Raw genomic sequence first — 15,979 nt, 5'->3', positions numbered from 1 at the left:
ATGCAGGTGTTTCAAAAAGAAGAGATTGAACCCTTGCAGGTTAAACAGCAGGATGTGAACTGGCTGGGTCAAGGCCTCATTCAGAGTGCCGCTAAGGGCACCAGCACCCAGGCCTTGGAGCGGGACCTGGACAATGCCAGTGCACGATGGAAGATCCTCAACAAGAAGGTGACGTTACCACCCCCTTCGCTGTCATTTCTGTGGATTGTTCTTCTCCAGCATTTGCCGTGACCACCAGTCGTATTTCTAGTAGCCAAGCTTCCCTAAACCTGCCTGTTCCTTGACATCCCCATGAACTGATAGCCCACCCTAGATGCCCCCAGGGCTTGCTGGGCAGCACAGAAGCAGGAAGGACCTCCCCCACCCACTGCCCCCACGAGGATAGGGACCTGACCGCACAGCTGTGACGGCAGGCGGCCAGGATCCTGGCCCTGGGCTGGTGGGAGCACACGCACCTCCAAGGGCACAGGGGCTACTTGGCTCCATAATCAGTGTCCCATAGGGATCTGTGCTCCCTGTTGCCAAATCCTTTACTTATTTTGCAAAGAACTTGGAACTCTCACTTTTTATGTGAAACCTAATTTTCAGATGTCAGCAACTCACTCCATACTGTGTAATAGGTCACACAGTACAGCTCTGTGTCTGTTTGCCCTGGACTAAGGGTTTGCACCTCGCTATAGATCATTAAGTCCAAATACTATTTTACTGATAAGATGTAGATCCCACCTTTTTCTAAATGCCCATGATGGAAAACACTGGAAAATAATGCTCTGATATCTTAAGAAGGTGATGCTGACGCACAGTGGCAGCTCTTTATGTGACAGAAATGATCAGAAAAGGATTTCGGGATGGCAGTGCTCATCTAGTGGTGGTCGTGGTGGGGGATTGTTCTTGGAGTTTTCCTTGCGTTGAAATCTTAAGCAGTGGCTGGATCTCAGAATGACATTTATCCTTCTTTAGAGTTTGATTCATACTGCAGCACTCGTCAAATACAACTGGGATGCAGTGTCAGGTGTGAATACTTTCCATGGAGCTTAAAATATCTTGCCAACTACTTTTTCAGCCCAAAAAGAAAAGACCTTTGAGGGGGCAATAGGATATCTCTATGCAGAACACAGAGACTCCATTTACTGGGCGACAAAGGCCCTGGCTTGTCAAGAAAGGACTCTATAGAGCTTGGATCTAGCAGAATTTAATTGGATACTTCATAGTTATTTTGCCTAGCAGAACGTAATTCTGATTCTCCCCACAGTAATATTGTTGTTTAAATCTTAGTCTTTAAAAAAATATTCAACAGTAGGAAATAATGAATCCCAGGGATAATGATAAAAATGAATAAGGCACTGTTTCTTTCAGTAACCTTAAAATATTTGAACCATTCATTGCTAATCATAAATGTATTGGATACTTCCAGATTCTCAAAGCCTTCCCCTTTTGCACTGACTGGTTGAGATGGCAACCTTATCTCCTTGGCTTACTTGCTAAGTTTGCGTTTGTCTCCTTTCCATCTGTATCCTGCCCACTAGCAATGCTTTGGGTGAATTTTAAGTGAGAAGGAAAAGAAAATTTGTGGCCAGATGGGAAGATGAGCATGGAAAGTGTTGGCTGGTGGGCAAATTTCATTTTTCATGAACACAGTAGATAACTGGGGATCCCTGGTGCTGTGCAGGTGGCCCAGCGAGCAGCCCAGCTGCAGGAGGCCCTGCTGCACTGCGGGAGGTTCCAGGATGCCCTGGAGTCCCTGCTCAGCTGGATGGTGGACACCGAGGAGCTTGTGGCCAATCAGAAGCCCCCATCGGCAGAATTCAAGGTGGTGAAGGCCCAGATACAAGAGCAGAAGGTAAGTTAGAGGAGCTTTCGTACTGTTTCATGTTAAACCTTAACAATGAGAGTAAAAGTTCACCTTGTGACTCTATTTGTGTTAATAGGATATCCTCGTTAACTGGTAATCAATGCTCTAGACATTGTTTTGTTAGTCATTCAACAAATATTTGCGGACCATCTGCCACAGGTCAGCCATCGTTCCAGGTGCTGGAGATATATCACTGAATACAAACCATAGACGTTCCTCATCGAGTTTAAGGTTTAGTGGTAAGGGAGGAACGGGGAGAGAGAGACAATAAACAAAGTAAACACGTAAATGGTGTTACATTAGCCATCGATAAATAACACTGGGATGGGAGATAAGAGTTATTAGCAAGAGACAGAGTGCGAGGGTGGGGGACAGGAAGTGCTGAGTGGAGGGGTGTGTGTGTACAATTTTAAAAAATAGTGTAGTTGAGTTCGAAGACATCACTTACCGAAAAGGTGACTTCGAACAGAAATATTGTTCTCCTGTGTATTAGGTTGATGCACATGCAATTTCCTATTTTATAGAGTCAGTATGGGCAGTTTGTTATGGTTCAGCCTGTACTGAAATGGCAAAGAGTTGATTCACATACGCTGAGAACCATACTGCTGTGTCTTTTGATTCAGCAAATACAGGACCCAGCTGGAAAGACACTTCTTAGAGGGATGGTGACTACTTGGGGCCACATGTACAATTTTTGTGGTCATTAGGAAGCACTTAGTGACCTGTCCAGTATTGATTTGTCAGCCATGACTTGAAATGACACATGGGGGGGTGGCACCTGGCACACAGCACACTGATAAGGCTTCTCTTTAAAAAGACAGGACCTTTAAAAGGAAGAGACTGGATTAAGAGGCTTAATTGGGTTTTGACACCCAGTACTACTCTCTCTAAAAATTCTTCGAAGACTTTAGTATCTTGGGAAATTAACTTATTAGAAATAGATTTACAGGTAGGATTAAAGAAATATAACAGGAAACACATTGCATTTGTTTGATTTTTGAAAAAATATGGTAGTATATAATGTTATGTAATAAAATAATATATATGTATAATTTATATAATGTAATAAATATATAATATAACCTGGTGTTAAATATAATAATATAATTGCTACCATTCACGATTTAAACATTTATTATTTGCCCAGAGCTAATGAACTGTGCTTAGCCAACAAAACCTGTCTATTGATTTTGCTTTCTTAATTGCTAGAAGCTGTTTGTTAAAGTTTACCAAAAGTAATCCACTTAATTGTTCTCTTGACTGCCTAAACCACCTGTTGTACTTTGATTTTATGATGGCTCTGACCTGTGTCAAGAGAGGGCATCTCTTCCCCTTCTCTTTAGCCCTGTTCCCCTCCCTTCCTGATGTGGTGGCCTTGATCCCAAAGTGACAGTGAGAAAATACCCTTCCACCTTGTTACTTCTGGGTGACTGTCTGTGCCTTTGGTCCTTAGGCATCAGTCAGGGTCAGGTTAAGGAAGCAGTGCGGTACTCAGCATTCTGTACACCTGTGCCTTCCTCACTGCTCTTCACACAGGGCCTGGGGATTGCACTTATTCCTGAAATACTTGTTTTGATTCATTGGAGGAAGGGAATCCTGATTTCTGGCTACCTATGTCAAACACTCCCTTCCAGGTTTCTCAAAATGAAGCATTAAATTGAAATTTTTTCCATGGCTCAATCCTGAAATATTAGTCTTCCTTAGCCAGCTTTGGGGATTTCTGACATGTTTCCCCCTCGGTTCATTGTGGAAATGATATTTAAAGGCTCTTTTTAGTTTTCATCCTCGTAAAGAATTTTAGGAGCTATCTTACCCCCTAAAAGCAACCAAGAGCCTCTAGTTGTAGCCTCACTAGCTTGTGAACTTGGTCTGACTTTCAACTTCCCTTCTGCGTTGGATTGTTTAACATGGGGAAAGGTTTTGAAAACAGCAGTGATTTATAATGACCTTTTCTATCTCAACGGGACAGATCACTGTCGATTGTTTAGGGCATTCCCATTTCATTATAATAATTGGGATCTTGCGCTCTCAGTGCAGAGGAGTTATCCTAAGCGGCACATTCTACTCCATTACTTTATATTAACAAGTTAATAACGAATGGTTCAGTGGCCTTATCAATATTTGTTTAGTGTGAAAAGCCGCCACCGCAATGTTTGGCACAATAGTAATGAATCGCTAAACAAAATGAGTTTTTTTGGAAAAATCCTACTTCTCAGGTCCTTTTGTATGTGAATCCACACAAAGTTATTTTTGTTACATATCACAAGTACTTTGTGTATGTTTTCCATATGTTGATAAAATTATCGCTTTGTTTCCTTTCTTTTTATTTATTGTTTTTTTAAATTTACTATTGTGTCTTAAGCTTCTCCAGAGATTGTTGGATGACCGCAAATCTACCGTGGAGGTGATCAAACGGGAAGGAGAAAAAATTGCCGCCACAGCAGAACCTGCAGATAAAGTGAAGATTTTGAAACAACTGAGTCTCTTGGATAGCAGATGGGCGGCCTTGCTTAATAAGGCTGAAACAAGGTAAATGCTTCCAGTCTTTGGAAAGAGCACCAATGGCGTTCATACTGATTTCTTGTATTTTGGTAATGCTTTTCTTCAAATTGTTATTTTCCTGTGTTTATCATGTATGTGAACATGGAGGGCAAGGGCTATGGCACCTCTGTCTTTATTCCCCCATGGGGATGTCCTGTAGTCTCCAAATCTATCCCAACTCTTAAGAGTATTTCCTTTGGGGGTCATTCGTTCATTCGTTTATAACGTAGTTATCGCCTGCCTACCGTGCATCAGGCAGAGCTGGGCCTTCCGCAGGGGTGCGCTGGTCAGATCATCCCTGCCCTCAGACAAGGGTCAGCCTAGCAGGGTTTCGTAGCCATTGAAGACTAATGACAAATGTGATGGTTCAAAGTGAAACCTGGGCACAGGGTGCTGTGGAAGCAGAGAACAGGAGGAACCTGGCCTGGGGCAGGAAAGTGACAGCTAAGCTCTGTTTTAAAGGAGGAGTGGGAGTTATCTGGGAAGTGAGGCAGGTGGAGGGCGCTGTGACGTCTACCAGGGCCGGAAGCTGGAGCGTGGCTCCACCGGGCTTCATTACACTTCGTTTTTTTTCTTTTTAATTTTTTCAATTGAAGTATAGTTGATTTACAATGTTGTATGAATTTCTGCTGTACAGCAAAGTGACTCAGTTATACATACATATACATTCTTTTTTAAAATATTCTTTTCCATTATGGTTTATCATAAGATATTGAATATAGTTCTTTCTTCATTCTCTTCGCTGGCACCACATTGACCGATGTCATGTTGTAGCTACACTGAAGTATACACTGGCTGGGTTGGAAATAGATGACCCACTGAAGAGAATGAGCATCTCCATACATTCCTACCTTCTTTGGAACTAAGATGGTGCAGAGAAGGGTTTGTCCAATCTTGAATTACAGAGTAGAAGGAGTTATCATTCTAGGACCATTGAATAAGGGGCTCCGAAGGAGGCTGGAAGTTTCATGTTATTCTTTAATGTGTGTCAGTAGATTATTCCTTCTGTGTAATGCCCCAGAATTACTGCCATGGGAGAGACTCTCAATACTTTTTTTTAATAAATGAAAGTCTAGATCTCTGCTTTACTCCCATGACTGTCCTTTTTTTCCCCTAAACCTTCCTCACAGCGGTATTAAGTGGAGGGATGGTGGTGATGCTACGATTCACACACAGACTAATAGATTCCCTTACAATTTAAATCATAGTCAATTAAACCTAGTTGCAAAATAGTTCTTTCCAGTGATTCTAGGTGATTGGATATTAGAATTTTTAAAAAAGAGTCATAGTGATCATCCAGAAGTCAAAAATAATGTAGTGATTTTATTCATTTTTTTAAAAAGATCAAATGTATTTCAACTGAAGGTTTTAAAAATATATGCATGTGTAATTTGTGATATGAAGGTATAGAAATTATGTTCGGTAGCATGTGGCAGTTGTCCATAATTCCTTTTGTGCCCATAGAAAGCTCATTTCTCAAATCATGTAATTCTCTAAGAATTAAACACGATAACAGGTTAAGACAGCTGCTCTTGGTCCCAGCAAAAATAATTCACAGGATTGGATACAGCATCAGGTCCTCTGTATACAGACCAGCACAATCACTTGCCGTAGATAAAAACCAAGGACGGTGCAAGTAGGTTTTAACTTACGTGGTACCTTTTTAAGGGAGGAAACAATGGGTTTTCTAAAAGCATTCAAACTCTGTTACAAGTTAAAGTCTGAGGAATATTTCTCCTCTTTCATGATATTTTAGTCCATAAAATATTAACTGTTGCCTTGGGGAAATATACCTGACAGTGTACTTTTTAAAGGAGGACTCACTAGTAATTCCAGCACAGGGGATGCTATAGTTATTCTTCAAAATTTAAATCTAATTTGGACCATTTGATTAAAGCAATTTCAGTAACTGATGCTCCGATTGAAGTTAACTATTATATAAAGCACAGAATATACGTTCAGTAAGTATTACCTATTACTATCATTATTATCGCTACTGTTGTTATTATAACATTACTATGATTATACCTATTATTATTGTAAGTATTACAACCAGGTTACTTAAGACTTTCACAAGATTCAGGCACTTGAGGTTGATGTGTTGTTCAGCTTTACTTTTATTTAATAGGAGAACTATTTTTTAAAGTTTTTCTTTTTTTTTTTTTTTGGCCATGTCACGTGGCTTGTGGGATCTTGGTTCCCCGACCAGGGATCGAACCCCAGCCCCCCGCAGTGGAAGCATGGAGAATAGGAGAAATATTTTAAAGTGGCCTCTCCGTGTGAGAGATTTTAATTTTAACGTTAGATGTTTTCTACAAAAACTGTTTGGAGTGGAACGCGGGAGCATGAGTGAAGATTTCTGTTGACAGTTTCCCACGTTTCTCATCCCTGAATGACCTTCCTCTTTGCACGTTTTCAGGAATCGTCAGTTGGAAGGTATCTCAGTGGTAGCACAGCAGTTTCACGAAACCTTAGAACCACTGAACGAGTGGCTGACAACCACAGAAAAGAGGCTGGCGAATAGCGAACCCATTGGAACCCAAGCGTCCAAGCTGGAGGAACAAATTGCCCAGCACAAAGTAAGGTTCCCATCACACGTTAGTGAGATCCAGTTTTCCGTGCCCTTTGTGGTTTTATGACATGCATTTGCGTTTTGTACTGTTGTGTGATGCATCAGTGCAACCTTAGACCCATTTCATGTGTCATCTTTTTGTTCAATTTATGTTGTCATTTTTATTTGTCCATTCTTTTTGTTTCCTTTTTTAAACTTTATTTAGGCCTTAGAAGATGACATCAACCACCATAATAAACATTTACACCAGGCCGTTAGCATTGGCCAGTCCTTAAAGGTTTTGAGCTCCAGGGAGGATAAAGATATGGTGCAGAGTAAATTAGACTCCTCTCAAGTGTGGTACATTGAGATTCAAGAGAAAAGCCACGGCAGGTCTGAGCTTCTCCAGCAGGCTCTGTGTAATGCTAAGATTTTTGGGGAAGATGAAGTGGAGCTGATGAACTGGCTGAGTGAAGTGCATGACAAGCTGAGGAGGCTCTCGGTCCAGGATTCCAGCCCCGAGGGGCTGTGGACACAGCAGGCTGAGCTGCGGGTATTTTGATTTATTTTACTTTATTTTTTCATTTCAGTTGTCTTCATTTTCTCAGTCTTCGTTATTTCTGTATTATTTTATGTTCACTATGATTTAGGTGAGTTGCTGTACTCAAATAAGACATTACCTATGTATACAGTGACTTTTTTTAAATTGAAGTATAGTTGATTTACAATGCTGTGTTAGTTTCAGGTGTACAGCATAGGGATTCAGTGTGTGTGTATGTGTATATATATATATACACACACACACACACACACACATATATATATGTATATGTATATATATGTGTGTATATATATACACTTTTTCAGATTCTTTTCCCATATAGGTTATTACGAAGTATTGAGCAGAGTTCCCTGTGCTGTACTGTAGGTCCTTGTCATTTATCTATTTTATATATAGTAAGCAATGTTGTATTCAGTTACTTTTAATGAAGTCACATGTAAGAAGAGATTTAATTTATCCAATAGCTGGATTGTTGACTTTTCATTTTGTTATTTCATCTTTGTATACAAAGGCCCATAATTAACCAGTACTCCAGTGTCTCCACATCGCCGATTTTTTGAAGAGGGGAGTGAATTATGATAGATGAACTGAGACATGGGCACAGTGGTGGTAAAAAGATGGGTAAACATGAGAACAGTGAGGAATATTTGAAAAGGTGTTTCCTCAAATAAGATTAACTGATAATGCCAATGCTTATTTAAATTTTTTCCCCCGCATAAAAATGATACCTGTGTTTTAGGTTCTGCAAGAGGACATCCTACTCAGAAAACAAAATGTAGATCAGGCCTTACTAAATGGTTTAGAACTACTTAAACGAACAACAGGTGAGATACCTTTCAAATCAAATCGTCATGACGTGAGCATTTTGTGTTGCTTTCAAAATATTTTAGAGATGGGGGAAAAACACAAAGCACACTCGAATTTTGGGGCCACTCCAAGATTTCATCCTGGAGAATGCTTTGAAGGCCGACCGAGGGGGTTTTAGACTATGATTTCATTGTTTTTCTCATGATCTCACTGAGTTTTTAATGGAAGTTTTGTGTATTACTCATAACACCAAGCATTGGTCAGAGAATCCCATGGCAGAGTGACATTAGTTTTCCACTTGTGGAAGGCAGTTGTTCTAGATGAGCACATAGGTTGTAGACAGCTTTTTAAATTTTTAAGATAGATGGCATTCAGTGACACATACTGTGACTATACCCAGGTTTCATTTCTCTGTGCTTGAACTCACCAAGAAAACAGATATTACCTTGTTTTAGTAATTCGTTTGGCTGTAGGAATGTCTCATTGTATTTATATCCAATTCAGCACATGTGTGTGGTGGGGGACAGGTACCATTCATTATGAATGGGAAGAATTTGATATAGTATCTAGAGCCTTGCACTTGGACTCTGAAGCCCAGGACACAATTTCTCTGTGTGTCTGAAAATTAAATAGAGGCAGGTGAGGATCTATTGGAATAGTGCAGGTGAGCTTATTATTATTATTATTATTTTCTTTTTTTGCGGTATGCGGGCCTCTCACTGTTGTGGCCTCTCCCGTTGCGGAGCACAGGCTCCGGACGCGCAGGCTCAGTGGCCATGGCTCACGGGCCTAGCCGTTCCACGGCACGTGGGATCTTCCCAGACCGGGGCACGAACCCGTGTCCCCTGCATCGGCAGGCGGACTCTCAACCACTGCGCCACCAGGGAAGCCCCGAGTTTATTATTTTTAACACACACACACACATGCATAGATTATACATATATAAATGTGGCAGGCACTATTCTAAACATTTTGCAAATATAAACTCATTGAATTTTTATCACAACTTTATGAAGTAGGTTCTATTCGTAATGATAAGTAACCAGGGGCACAGAGAGAGGTGAGGTATCTTGTGCAAGGTAGTAAGCCACAAACTCAGTATGCAAACCTAGGCAGTTTTTAACCCTGATGCTTGTAAACGGAAAGACCATACAAATAGTTGCAAAGGTGGTGCATTCCACATAGCCCTTTACGGTTTTTATATTTGCATTTTCAGAACTGTTTACATTCGCCAGATATCCTCAGAAAAATTCAAACCTAGGAAAGGGCTTTTCTTGGGTCAGAACTTCTTTAGCTGAAGAACTCTTCTTCCCCTTTCATGAGATATGACATGCCTTTGAAATTCTAGGTGATGAAGTTCTAATAATTCAAGATAAATTGGAAGCCATTAAAGCGAGGTACCAAGACATCACTAAACTGAGCACGGACGTCGCCAAGACCCTGGATCAGGCACTGCAGCTCGCGAGGCGACTGCACTCCACGCATGAGGAGCTGTGCGCCTGGCTGGACAAGGTGGAGGTCGAGTTGCTTTCATACGAAACGCAGGTTCTGAAGGGAGAACCCTCCAGCCAAGCCCACGCGAGGCAAAAAGTACGCTCCGATTTATACGCTCTTTGGATCCGCTTGTTATCTCTCAGGGAGCCTTATTCACACAGGGGCAAAGTGATATTTGTCACGTGTCATTACTAATATACTTAAGGATGCCTTGGTGGGCGTGGACCCAACAGAAATTGGCAGCAGATCAGCTATTTAAACTTTTAGGAGCCCAGACGTGAAAACAGCATATTGTCATTTGTTTCTCGAATCTTATAGAAACAGAATGATGAAAACAGAAAAAAAAAGGAAAATGATCACTGTTTCAGAGATACACATAATTTGGTTAGAATAGTGATACCTTTATAAGATAGATGCCAAGCATGAGGTGGCTTTTCTAATTATATTGCAAGAGTGGTATTCTCTCATGCTGATCATCCTTCTTAGAGTTGTCCGCCTCGGTTTTTATCATCCTGAAGTACGATCACACATGGGTGAAGGCAGTCCGGGAGGTCAGGTCCACTGAGCCTATAATGATTCAACTGGGATGATTTAAAGCGAGTGTGTCCTCGTTTTGAGGGTCACTTGATTCTGGTTTGGACTTTCCTCTTTAGTTTTCTGGTACCTGATTACTTCAAGGTTACCAGCAAGCTGGATTAACTTGCTGGGTTAACTTGCCAGGTTCGGGTTCCCAATTTTTAAACGTTTATATTACATTTCAAAGCTAAAGTCTTGCCATGTTGACAAAGGAAGTGTTCTTTGGAACTTCTCAGGGGACACTTTCCTTTCTGCAAAATAGCTTTAAGTAACCAAGGGGTATAGAACTGGGGTAACTGGCACTAAGGTGATCCATGCATCACGTTGGCCTGTGAAGGGCTTTAGCCCCAAGGACAGTTAGAGGAGAACCCGTTCAGACTTGGCGTTTCCCACAGGTTTGTGTTTTCTTCCTTCTGTTTTCAGGAGCTAAAGAAGGAAGCTAAGAGCAGCAAAGCCCTGCTGGACTCCCTTAACGAAGTGAGCTCTGCTCTCCTGGAGCTGGTGCCCTGGAGGGCGAGGGAAGGGCTGGAAAAAATGGTGGCCGAGGACAACGACCGCTACCGCTTGGTGAGCGACACCATCACACAGAAGGTGGAGGAGATTGACGCGGCCATCCTGAGGTCCCAGCAGGTAGGCAAACACTTGGGCGCCTGGGCAGTTCGTTTCCTCCACTTGCTTCCAGGGCCTCCACCTGATCAGAGATGATGGTGGGTGGTATTTCCATTCATTGGTTATGCTTCCACAACGGAAGGGGTTTGAAAAGCATTTAGCTGGGGTACTTGGACATCTGAGTGCTGGGCAAGGCTCATCTCTACATTGTTGGCAGCCATCTACCTCCTGGTCTCCCAGCCTCAGCAAGTCAGCCACCGGCAGGACTAGCGCCGTTCTCCTGCCGTCCAGACAAAATGCCTTTTGTGTACATGTGTGCATGCTGCTCATGTTAATTTTATGCCCTGGCTGCGTCTAATCTGTGTGTGAGTAAATATTTTGAGTTATCGTGTAAGTCACTATTAACTGTTCCTTGATGTACATGGCAAAGAAAGGCTGAATTCTTTCTAAAAAGGAAACAGTTGTGTTGGTGATGCATTTTTTTTCTGAAGATGACTGAAAGGGGAAAAAATGATCGTTGCTGACCTGTCTGCAATTCGTATGGTTGCTGGTTCCAGAGAGTTTTATAGACCCCACCCCTTAGCCACAGCTCTCTCAGAAGACTGTGGGCAAAAAGGGGGGGGGGGGTCCTGGATCTAGAAGCTTGTAATACATGTTTTGATTAACTTTTATGGAAATCTCTGAATATTTATATTAAGTCATCAGCCTCTTGTTGCAGACTTGCTCTGACAGAGTTAGTAGGGTTTTGCTGTGTACTGTGGAACAGGGCTTGGGAAGGTGGATGACTCAGCCTTTGCACATCCCAGCCAAAAGCAAGAAACACAAATCAAGCAGCTCGTGTAGAGCATCCAAAATTCATTCTCTAAGGTTGCCGTAAAAGTGTAATTTATCTAGTTCTAAAACATGGCGCCTCACTCCTCATTTCAGTGCCGTGCTCTGGAATCACAAAAGCCGATGGAATACAACAATAGGAAAAGGCCTGCCTCAGACATTTTTGTGAGGGAGGCCTTCATGCCTGAGGAATGCGTTTGCATGGCTCTGTTTTCAAAGTTTGGAGGAATTTGTATGCCTCATTATCATAGGATAATAAGCGTGTTTATTTGTGAAGTTTATTCAACTATTTGAAAAGAGTTGGATTGTTTTTTACCAAAATTTCTTTCGACCCTTCATAGTTGGCACTGAAGACTTCTCTAAATAGCACGACAAATATTCTGTCCTCTTGGGAGTAGAATTTTCTTGAGAAGCTGACTGTGGTTGGCTAGTTTGGGGAAGAAAGACAGTAATAAGGGTGTAACCAAACCGAGGTTCGGCTGCTTGCTGCTCATAAGCCAATAACTCGAGAGGCAAGTGTCAGTAGTAGGAAGGAAAGTGCTTTAATCAGAAAAGCCAGCAGTCTGGGGAGAAGGTGGACTTGTGTCCAGAGACCAATTCTGAAGATTCTGCTCAGCCATGACAGTTTTTAAAGGGAAAAGAATCTCAGTGAATCATCGAGGCAGGAGGTTGGGTTCTGCATCCTTGTCCATTGAGGGCAGACTGGCTGACTCTCTCTTCACATGTTATCTTGCCCCCATGATCTCCTGCAGGATTGCTAAGGGGACTGTTGGGGGTAGAGAGCTAGTCATTTTTAACTGCTTAATTCTTCATTCTTACTTCTTAAAACGTAGGAAAAGAATCCACAGGTTAGACAAGGCATGGTGCGCTTTCAGGAGAACGTAAGTCAGGAGTCAGTTTCAGTTGCTTAGTGATCGCATTTCTATAATTAGGTTCTTCTAAGGTTAGAAGGGAACAGAAGTGGGCAAACAGGAAAGGGGCAAAGGAGCTGCTTTCAAGGGCAGGTGACAGGCTGAGCGCCTACCGGTTTGTAAGCTCTGCCAGGTGCCAAGGTCATTAACTGTAGCCCAGTGCTATTCAGAGTTTTGCAAATGTTTTCCACAGGTTGGTCTGTGTTTTCTCGAATCTAAAACGTATACCCTGTGGGAAAATAACAATTATTGGGTTTTTTTTCCGGATAAAATCATTCCTTACTGAAAGTTTCAAGACCTTGTGAAAGAATACAGAAAAACTTGTGGAAGCAAGAACGTGCAAACACTGTGGTCTGTATCCTTCAAGCCTTCCTTGTGAGAGAGGGGGAGATTGTTTAGTAAAAGTATCTCACTACCAGTAGGTCATAACTAATATTAGTGCTATTGATATATTAATATCTTCTGGTTGTTTATATGTATTCATTCTGTACTTGTATGTGCATTCCTTTGAAATGCCTGCAAGTCAGCCCAATGGAATACCTCCAGTAATAAAGAAAACCAATAAAATTCACTTAAGCCAATTTAAAAAAAAAGGAAAGAAGAGAATACCTTTCCATTAAGGCTGAGACGTACCATTTAGAGCTGGGAGGAGCATATGCAGTGTGTGGGGAGGTGCCCTGCCTGGGGTCCCACAGCTAGTGTGTGGTGGAGTTGTAACCAGGACTTAATCCAGATCTCATTCTACCTCCCTAAAGGGACTCTTTATAAATCAGGTAGAGAGGAAAAATCCTAAGGCAGGAGGTGATCCATTTTTTTCTAACCTCCTTCAGTAATCCGAAGGAAGGCACCATTATTGCAGCAAAATAGAAGTATGAGGATATTTCCAACCGTAAGGCCTGTGAGACTTGGGCAAGTAAACTGAAAGGATCAGGAAATCAATCTCTCTCTCTCTCTCTCTCTCTCTCTCTCTCTCTCTCTCTCTCTCTCTCTCTCTCGACAAATTTAAGAACACACTGGTACCTGTCTTTCTGGTTTGGCAGAGATTTAGTTTTGCACTCAAAAGAATAGTTTCTAAACTCATAATTAACAAGTTTAGAAAGGACCTAATATATCACTGAAAATTGTTTTATAACCTTGCCCACTTATAGATGTTTGGAATTAGGACCAGAGTACAGTTTGATACTAAAATACTTGTTTTCTCTTTATCCAGTGATAATGTATCCATGAAATACTAAAGGAATGGTGCAAAAAAAATCTTTAGACTTGGATATGAACCGCATATTTTGTATGATTTGTTTTACGTTGTATAAACAAATCATCTACCATTCTGTTTCTTCTCCACCTGAACCATGGACATGATCTGACAGCAGTCCATCTTTTTCTGCATACCTTAGGCACATACATCTTGTTTTATTAAGAGCTACTCCTTCCAGATCCCTCCCCCGACATACCCAACCACGAGTGATGGAGTGAGGATATGGGCCTTGCAAATGACTTGGTAGTTTTTAAATTTATAGATTTGATGCTTCGTCCCCGAATAACCGGACTAAATTCAACTAGATTGAAAATAACTGAATGTCCTGTTTTCCAAGCAGCTTTCTCTTAAGATGTTTCCATCTTTTGACATTAAGATTGTTTATGTACAGGCCTGCCTCCTTTATACCGGTATAACCTGCATTTTGGAATGCAGCAACCATGTAGGGACATTGTGAACAGTCAGGCCACCATCACAGAGGGTGTTGATTGACATGGAAGATATCAGGCAAACATGGAAAAGGGCTGAGGTCTGAAGAGAGGAGGGAAGGGGGCGTCCAGATACCTTCTCGTTAGTGTGTGCTTCGTATCCGTCCGGTATACATTCAGTCTTCAAAAAACTTCTGATGTGAACGTGGTTAGATTTTTCATGTTAATTCTGTATCACATAGCAGTTTTGAAAAGATATGTCACTGAATTTTGAGATCATAGGGCCAAGAGCCTTACGTAAAGTAGAGCAATGTTTATTATTATTTTGGAAATAATGGAACAGCCTCAATTATTGGCAGATGCCTGAGGACGGTGTACATTCATTGTGACCAGTTAATAAGCTCCTGAGTCTGACTCTGCAGATTTGCAGGCATCAATATTCTGAAGAGGATTTTTTTTTAATTGGGCCCATTCATAAGTTTTAAGAAAAATCTGAGTGGAATAAGGCAGCTTAGTAAATAGTGATTGTGAACTTTAGAAAAAAGCAAAACAGCTGCCTCCTTCTCACAATGCCTGCCATTATCTGAGTTAGAAACTGTGGGTATTTTTGCATGTTAAACCTACACAAAGTAACCTAGCTTTGCTGCTTTCTTTCTCTAATTGCTCACTGCACCAAATGACCCATGTGGAAATGGGGAAAGGAGCTTTTGCTTGAAAGACGTACAGACTTACAGCCTGAATTCAGATCACTGTGATTGTTTAAACCCCAGAGCATTTTGTTGTCCTTTGCCTCTTATAAATGTGCAATGATCAGAAGGTGCTAAAGTGTGTATTTCACTGGGTCTGGGCATCCCAGGCACTCTCTGGCAGTTCTAATTGCCTTCCTTATTTTATTGGGCCTTCATAACCCCCCAATATAAAGGCACATGGGTGCAATTAAAATAAACAGTTCATTGGGTCATTAGGGATCAGTCTGGGAGAAAAATAACACCTATTAATTTCTTTTAAAGAACTAGAAGGAAACCTCCCCCACGGAAGTGAGATTTGTTTACGGTGGGAAAATATGGGCTGGGTTATGAATAATGTGAAGAAAAATGGAAGGAAACTGCTAATCAAAAGAAAGCAAGCACTAAGACCCTCGCCAGGGGAAGGGAGTAAGAGGATGTCCTGGAGGTTAAAGTTTGCTTATCACTCTGTCTTTCTTAAACCTCTGCTTACACGCAAGAGAAACTTTCTAGATAAGTACAAAAGCAGTTTGTCAGACATGGGAGAAACGTTTAAATAGTAAGTGAAAACCCACCACTTATTGACTGTTGTGGTATTTGAGCCGATATTGGTGAAATCCCATGAATATTTTGAGTGACTGAGCCCAAATTGTGTACAAGCACAAGGGATGTAACAGGGCAACTGCAAGTGTAGGCTCTGGGGTCAGACCACCATGGTTTGAATCTCAGACCCGACATTTACAAGCTGGGTAACCTCTGGTGAGTCAGTTAACCTCTCTCTGCCTTGGCTTCCTCGGCTGTAAATGGGATTAGTGGTAATACCCACATTATGCCCTT

At 41.6% G+C, this 15,979-nt stretch overlaps 1 protein-coding gene across 22 annotated transcripts in view; it reads left to right on the top strand.

Annotated features, from left to right (window-relative positions):
* Positions 1 to 15,979, top strand: part of DST (dystonin) — a 497,316-nt gene that overhangs the window by 413,474 nt on the left and 67,863 nt on the right. For all 22 annotated transcript variants that reach the window (XM_022581520.3, XM_022581525.3, XM_089918929.1 and 19 more), the window contains 8 exons: positions 7 to 168; positions 1,670 to 1,840; positions 4,215 to 4,381; positions 6,813 to 6,972; positions 7,171 to 7,497; positions 8,246 to 8,330; positions 9,662 to 9,903; positions 10,807 to 11,013. In XM_022581520.3, the coding sequence (XP_022437228.3) occupies positions 7 to 168; positions 1,670 to 1,840; positions 4,215 to 4,381; positions 6,813 to 6,972; positions 7,171 to 7,497; positions 8,246 to 8,330; positions 9,662 to 9,903; positions 10,807 to 11,013 (1,521 nt within the window). The remainder of the gene's footprint in view (positions 1 to 6; positions 169 to 1,669; positions 1,841 to 4,214; positions 4,382 to 6,812; positions 6,973 to 7,170; positions 7,498 to 8,245; positions 8,331 to 9,661; positions 9,904 to 10,806; positions 11,014 to 15,979) is intronic.

The sequence above is a fragment of the Delphinapterus leucas genome, chromosome 10 (genome assembly GCF_059928025.1).
Source record: "Delphinapterus leucas isolate spDelLeu-1000000601 "Yukka" chromosome 10, BTC_Dleu_Yukka2, whole genome shotgun sequence".
Lineage (NCBI taxonomy): Eukaryota > Metazoa > Chordata > Mammalia > Artiodactyla > Monodontidae > Delphinapterus > Delphinapterus leucas.
Note: the sequence above shows the minus strand (reverse complement) of the source record. Positions and strands in the feature narration are given on the sequence as shown.